Source organism: Portunus trituberculatus, chromosome 19 (genome assembly GCF_017591435.1).
Source record: "Portunus trituberculatus isolate SZX2019 chromosome 19, ASM1759143v1, whole genome shotgun sequence".
NCBI classification, from domain to species: Eukaryota; Metazoa; Arthropoda; class Malacostraca; order Decapoda; family Portunidae; genus Portunus; species Portunus trituberculatus.
The window spans coordinates 9,590,231-9,597,730 of NC_059273.1; the positions used below are offsets into that span (position 1 = coordinate 9,590,231).

The 7,500-nt window shown below is 42.7% G+C and overlaps 1 protein-coding gene across 1 annotated transcript in view; it reads right to left on the minus strand.

Moving 5' to 3' along the window:
• LOC123506121 (protein O-mannosyl-transferase TMTC1-like) overlaps nucleotides 1-7,500 on the minus strand; it is a 209,155-nt gene that overhangs the window by 38,760 nt on the left and 162,895 nt on the right. The window contains exons 10-11 of the mRNA XM_045258009.1: nucleotides 3,338-3,481; nucleotides 2,327-2,440 (exon numbers count right to left, since the gene is read on the minus strand). Of these exons, the coding sequence (XP_045113944.1) occupies nucleotides 2,327-2,440; nucleotides 3,338-3,481 (258 nt within the window). The remainder of the gene's footprint in view (nucleotides 1-2,326; nucleotides 2,441-3,337; nucleotides 3,482-7,500) is intronic.

A 7,500-nucleotide genomic window follows, 5' to 3' on the forward strand; every position in this document is an offset into this window, starting at 1 on the left:
AGTACACGGTGTAATATATTCCCTCGAGTTAAAGGTAAAGTGGGTAAGTAAGGGGGGGGAGGAGGAGGAGGAGGAGGAGGAGGAGGAGGAGGAGGGGAAGCAGGAGCAGCAGGAGAGTGTGATGGAGGCAAGGAAAGGAGGAATTAGTGTGTAGTGTGGTGGTGGTAATTATTATTGGGTTCACGTCCTTAATAAACGGTTCGTCTTATGTTAGCTGGTCCTTAGTAGCTGTAATTAAAGTTGCTGTAGATCGCATGGGTGTTGAAATGACTTGTATAATGGTTTAAAGTTATATCTCTCTCTTCCTTCACATAAAACTACATGCACTAGCTACATATACATTCTTCAACCAAAATAAAAAATAAACATGAAAAAATTAGTCCTATTATAATCCTGGGAGTCCCTTTCCGACTATTATCCATTCAGCTTGTTTACGGACCGGCACCTCAGTGGGTCTTTTTTTTAATACAATTTTTGTTGACATTATTTAAAAGATGAGTTTTCAAGCAAATTTTCCTACTTTTCTTATTTTTACCTTCATTTCTATCCTTCATAGGGAAAAAATAACAAAATGATCCTCAAACTTTCCTTTTGTGTCCTCTTCCTCCCTTGTGCATAAAAATCAACATCAATGAGAAACAACACCCACGACACCCAAATAAATCAACGTAACCTTTCAAAACATTCCTTGCAGGAATTCCAAACGTCACAGAATAAGAGATGAGCTCCACTAGTGTCTGAAAGAGCGAGGTACATTCAGGGAACCACCCAGATACAGGTGAAGGAAGAGCTGTGGTGATTCCCAGCACAGGTGTAGAGAAAGAAGGTTTGGGTGAAGAGTAGGTGTGTACAAGGGGGTTGAATAAATGATGCAAGAGAGAGAGAGAGAGAGAGAGAGAGAGAGAGAGAGAGAGAGAGAGAGAGAGAGAGAGAGAGAGAGAGAGAGAGAGAGAGAGAGAGAGAGAGAGAGAGAGAGAGAGAGAGAGAGAGAGAGAGAGAGAGAGAGAGAGAGAGAGTGTAGAAAAAGTGCGTGTGAAGATAGTGCGTGTGAAATGAGGGAAAAGAGGTGTACTGGAGCATCTGTGCATGCACGTGTGTGTGTGTGTGTGTGTGTGTGTGTGTGTGTGTGTGTGTGTGTGTGTGTGTGTGTGTGTGTGTGTGTGTGTGTGTGTGTGTGTGTGTGAAAAATGCGAGAAAAATGTGAGAAAGTGGAAAGGTGTGTGTGTGTGTGTGTGTGTGTGTGTGTGTGTGTGTGTGTGTGTGTGTGTGTGTGTGTGTGTGTGTGTGTGTGTGTGTGTGTGTGTGTGTGTGTGTGTGTGTGTGTGTGTGTGTGTGTGAGAGAGAGAGAGAGAGAGAGAGAGAGAGAGAGAGAGAGAGAGAGAGAGAGAGAGAGAGAGAGAGAGAGAGAGAGAGAGAGAGAGAGAGAGAGAGAGAGAGAGAGAGAGAGAGAGAGAGAGAGAGAGAGAGAGAGAGAGAGAGAGAGAGGAAGCGGAAGACACATATAATCAGACACCATTGGTATTCCTGCTTCCCAAGGCGAGACAGGTGTGCATAGAGATGAGTCATACAGGTAATTGGTGAATCTAACCCTCCCTGCCTCCTTTCCCTCCCGTCCCAGTCCCCTCGTTTACCTCCCGTTCATTCCCTTCTCTCTCCCGCCTCTCTCAACCTCAGAGCGACTCGCGGGATAGTGCATGTGTTGTGTTATTGTGTGTACCACCAGCTGATATTGTGGTGGCGGTGTGGTGGTGGTGGTTGGGGAAAGGGGTGGTGGAAAACGGCAGTTGCGACGGTGTTGTTGTGTGCTTTTGCTAGTGGTGTTGGTGTGCGGTGGATGAAGTGGCGCTAGGAGTCATGCCGAGTGGTGTATTGGTGTGTTGGTGTTTGGTAGTGGTAGTGTACGGACGAGAGAGAGAGAGAGAGAGAGAGAGAGAGAGAGAGAGAGAGAGAGAGAGAGAGAGAGAGAGAGAGAGAGAGAGAGAGAGAGAGAGAGAGAGAGAGAGAGAGAGAGAGAGAGAGAGAGAGAGAGAGAGAGAGAGGGGGTGTAAAGAAAAGATGTGACAATATGCATGACGGAGGAGGAGAAACGAGAGCACTTTGTGAGAGAGAGAGAGAGAGAGAGAGAGAGAGAGAGAGAGAGAGAGAGAGAGAGAGAGAGAGAGAGAGAGAGAGAGAGAGAGAGAGAGAGAGAGAGAGAGAGAGAGAGAGAGAGAGAGAGAGAGAGAGAGAGACTGACAAAACTATAAAAAAAGACAAAAATATAACGACACACACACACACACACACACACACACACACACACACACACACACACACACACACTCACTTGATGGCCTCCTGGTAATGTTCCATCGCCAGGTGTGTGTTGCCCAAATCCTTCTGAAGGTTTGCAAAGTTATAGTGCATCTTGGCGTTGTGTGGCAGTGTCTTCAGGCCCGCCCTGGAGGAAGAGGAGGAGGAGGAGGAAAGAAAAGCATAAGAAGATTGTAAAATGAAGTAGAAGGCAAACAGAACAAGCGAGACAGGAAAAAAGATAATTTAGTTTAGAAACGAAGAAAAATGAGATAGAAAAAGAAGCAATGCAGAAATATAAGTGATAGGAAAGAGGATAGAAGATGGCAAGAGGATGAAAAACGTATTATTAGAGATATCATTGGTAAATTAATCTATCGAAAACACATTCTCTCTCTCTCTCTCTCTCTCTCTCTAAAACAGAATTGATAACGCATAACCTTCGCTTCTTCCCACGCCGAGTATCTCTGGAACACAGCTGGCTCGCTCCTCTGACAGATTCACTCATCAGCCCCGCACCGCCTCACAAAGACCTCAATACCAGCCCAGCCCTTCCCCTGCCCTTCCCTGTCCTTGCCTTCCCTACCCTGCCCTGCCTTCTGTTTGTGATGAATTACTTAAAATACGATCATTCATTCTTTTTCCTCTTTCTCCCTAAGCAAACTCACGTTCCTTCGCATTTCTCTTTTCTCCTTTCTTTACTGCCCTTTGTGGTTCCTTGAGTCGTGTTATGAAATGGTTCCATGTCACGCCTTCACTCTCTATACTCTTGGGTCTTGTTTAGTTAAAAGTTATATAGGTTTTCATTCTTTTTTATATTTCTAAGGATGAATGAATAATATTTCTATATGATTATTCAGAGAAACCGTCTTAAGAACCTGGCTAATTATCTCTGAGCCCTTTGAAAATATCAGTAGCGAAAGAGTAAAGCATTTCTGAATACGACTCTCCTCACACACACACACACACACACACACACACACACACACACACTCTCTCTCTCTCTCTTTCCGAGCCTATAATCCTCCCTAGTCCCAATACTCACAGGAATAGCGTCTCTCGTGACTCCCAATCCCTGTTCCGCTGAAGAGTCCTGCAGGAGAACACTGCCAGCAGGAGGAGAAGACAGGGCGCTCTTAGCCTGCCTGCTCTAGACAGTCCCACGGCCACCAGTAGGGCGTAGCCAAGACTGTGGAGGAAGAAGGGCGTGATGAGTGATGAGGTAATGGTGAGAGGAGGAAGAAAGAGATAGATTACAAGTGTTAATGAAGGTAATAAAGATGAAAACGAATATGATTGGTAATAAATAGGCGTAAAAGTAAAAAAAAAAAAAAAAAAAAAAAAGGAATAGGAGGAAGAAAAAGAAAACCAGAAGTATTGCAATAAATAAAGAAAACGAGATGAAAAAGAAAACAGAAGAGAGGGAGACTGATAGGTAATAATAAAGGTAAAAGCGAAGAACAAGAAGACCGATAATAAAATAAGAGGAATAAGAATAAGAAAAGGAACAGGAGGATGAGAGACAATAAAATCTAGGGCAAGGTTAAAAAGAAAATAAGAAAAAAAAAAAAAGATGAAAACGAAGAACAAATACATCGAATAAAAATAACAGGAATAAGAATAAGGAGAGGAACAGAAAGAGAAACAATGAAAACGACCACAAGAAAACGGAAGAGAGGAAACTGATAACAAATAAAGATAAAAACTAATGAAAAATAGATCGATTATTAATAAGAGGAATAAGAATAAAGAGAACAAAATGAGAAACAATGAAAACAAGAACAAGAAAACAGAAGAGGCGAGACTGATAACAAATAAGAGGAAGAGGAAGAGGAAGAGAAGCAGGAGGAGGAGAGCACGTACAGCTTCCCGTGCTCCTCCCACCTTTACTAATTAAGAGAGCGGCACGGAAAGGCACGAGATATTGGTATGCAGTGGGAAAGAGCGTATAGTGTATTTCTCTCTCTCTCTCTCTCTCTCTCTCTCTCTCTCTCTCTCTCTCTCTCTCTCAGATATTGGGATTAATCTCTCTCTCTCTCTCTCTCTCTCTCTCTCTCTCTCTCTCTCTCTCAAAATTGATGTTGTATAGGAAAATGATAACATGACACTTAATTTTCCTCATAGCGTAGCAACGAGAGAGAGAGAGAGAGAGAGAGAGAGAGAGAGAGAGAGAGAGAGAGAGAGAGAGAGAGAGAGAGAGAGAGAGATTCGTCACAAACGTACACGCCGACTTCTCACCCACCCACCTAGGCTAGTCTCTCTCTCTCTCTCTCTCTCTCTCTCTCTCTCTCTCTCTCACACAATGACAGACACAACAACACGATAATAAACTTCCTCTTCCTTTCTGCTGCCTCAATACTTCTCCCCTTCCCTTCCCTCCCCTTCCCTTCCCTTCCCTTCCCATCCCTTCCCTCCCTCCACAAAGGACACGTATTTCTTCTCCTCCATCACCTCCCCTCTTCGTCCATGCCCTCCACACTGCCACCACTCACAAAACGATCCCCTCCCCCTCTCTCTCTCTCTCTTTCTCTCTCTGGATTGGGTGTGATTCTTCAGAGAGCTAGAGAGATAATAATAATAATAATAATAATAATAATAATAATAATAATAATAATAATAATAATAATAATAATAATAATAATAATAATTCAAAACAGATAATCAATAATTAAATAAAAAAATGAAAACTAACTAAAAGTATTCATGAGCTAAAATTTTAAAAAGAAAACGATTAAGTGTAAACAGAGATAATCAAATTAGCTTCTTTTCTTTTCGTTTCTTAACATAACAAAGCTGGAAAAAAAAAATAAAGTCGTTGACACACGAGAGAAAGCGAGCGAGTGAATCCACAAGACCTCGCCGATATTATTCATAGCCTGGACAAGACAAGTGGCAAAATGTCATTCCACCTCGACAAATGTGAACTGATACTTCGGGAAGCGGGAACATGAGGAGTAAAGTTAATATTACATGATCATTGAACCGTTGTCACATGTGAAGAAAGACTTGACCTTCATAAACAATTCTAAGACCTTTTATAAACATTACTCGATTCTTTTAGAACTTTTAAATATTATCAACACAAATAGAGTACATGATGCTAAACCCTTTCCGTACTGGGACGCATTTTTTACCGTGAGATTTGTGTGCGATTAAGCCATTTTATTCTATATTAGGTAAGGTCTATGGAGGTCAGAAGATTAATGGCCAGTCTTCACTATCTTAATCCCCACATGAGTTTCTGAAGCTGTATAAAATCACCAAATAGTTAGCAGAATGTGTATGGAAATGCGTCATGGTACTGAAGAGGTTAAAATTCTTAGTTTTATTCTAACTTATGAACATTCTCAGGGGTTTATTTTTCCAATGGTGCCTCATTCACTTTCTCTCCCTGGTCTCTGTGGCGTTTTCTCATCTTTCCGTCGGTCTCAGCAGAGTATAAATGAAGCACGCCAGCCAGCAAGTCATTTCCCTGCCAGTCAATACCACTCACACACCTGCAGCTTGCATCTTCTTACCTTGCATCCCTTCACTACCTTCCTCCTCCATCCATCATCACTATCATTGCCTCCTCCGCCTTCTCTCTATCCATCCATCACCACCTCCTCTTCCAGTGTCTCCTCAAACACCATCATCAACACCACCTTCTACACTTTCTCCTCCCTCCACGCTGTCTCCGGCCTTGTCCTCCTTCACCTTCAACGTCACTCCTGAATAATGTATAGTTTTTTTGTCTCTCTTCTCCGTCAGTAAGATCTTCTCGATAGATGTGCAAGATTTTTTTCCATATAAATGTCCTATTTCAGCCATTATATACTCCTTTGGGGACGAAAAAAAAAAAGAACACACATTTCTTCTTTACATATTACTCTCTCTCTCTCTCTCTCTCTCTCTCTCTCTCTCTCTTCCATGAATAAAAAGCACCACAGCCATCCCATTACAAGGGTCTGTCCTCCTCTTTTCCTTATTTCCCCCCTCTTTTTCCAGCTCTCCTCTCTCGCATTCCTTCTGTACTTACTCCCTTTTGCCAACACTCCACCGAACCCCACCCCTTCCCGAATTACCTCAGTGTAGTGCCATCACCACTTGCAGCTACCACTACCTACTTTTTTGCCTACTTTTTCGTGTCTTTTTCGGTCCCCTTCTCCCTCCAGTAGCGCCGCCACACGCCCCACATACCCCCATACCCTCTCCCAGGCACAATATCTGGTCATAATCATCCTCGGCGCTCGTAACCTCGCGATAAAAAGCAAAATTAACGGCCATTAGCAAGACCCAACACCACCACAGTTTCGGGAATGGTCAAACAGTGAGTGGGTTGGTCTCTCTCTCTCTCTCTCTCTCTCTCTCTCTCTCTCTCTCTCTCTCTCTCTCTCTCTCTCTCTCTCGGGTCTCAGTTACATGTGGTTGTTTGATATAGTTGGGGTGTGTGTGTGTGTGTGTGTGTGTGTGTGTGTGTGTGTGTGTGTGTGTGTGTGTGTGTGTGTGTGTGTGTGTGTGTGTGTGTGTGTGCTTGCGTGTGTGTGTGAATATATATAACAGCAACAACACCAAAGCTACCACCACTGTTAATATAACTACTACTATTACTACTACTACTACTACTACTACAACTATTACTACTACTAGAACAACAACAACAACAACTACTACTACTACTACTACTACTACTACTATTGCCAATACTACTACTAAGAGATCCAACACAAGGGTAAGCAACAATAAAATTCAGTGGAACCATCCCATAACACACTGATCACAATAATTATCCACGAAACAAACAACGTAGACGAAAGATTAGATTGCATAAACTAATCAATGAACACTCCTATTGATATTATAATGCGATAATGTTGTTATTCGATAGTGAATTGTACGCTCGTTATCTACATTCATTATTTTCTCTCCTGATGACTATAATATTGCTGGTTATGTTTAACTATACACGCATTTCATTGCGCATAATTCTCCTTAATGCACGCTGTTATTCTTCATTTTTTGCTGATTTCCCTGCTGTTATTGCCGCTCGGGACATCGTTACCGCCGTGTTCTTTTCCTGTTCTTCAACCTCCGCGTCTCTATTACTGACCTCGCCGCTCCCGTTATGAAAAGTGGCGTGTGTTTGTGGATCTTGCAGCGCTACTGTTATTATTATTACTTGCAGGGGGACCATCCAGCAGCTGACCGGCAGGTAAACCCACGCAGAAC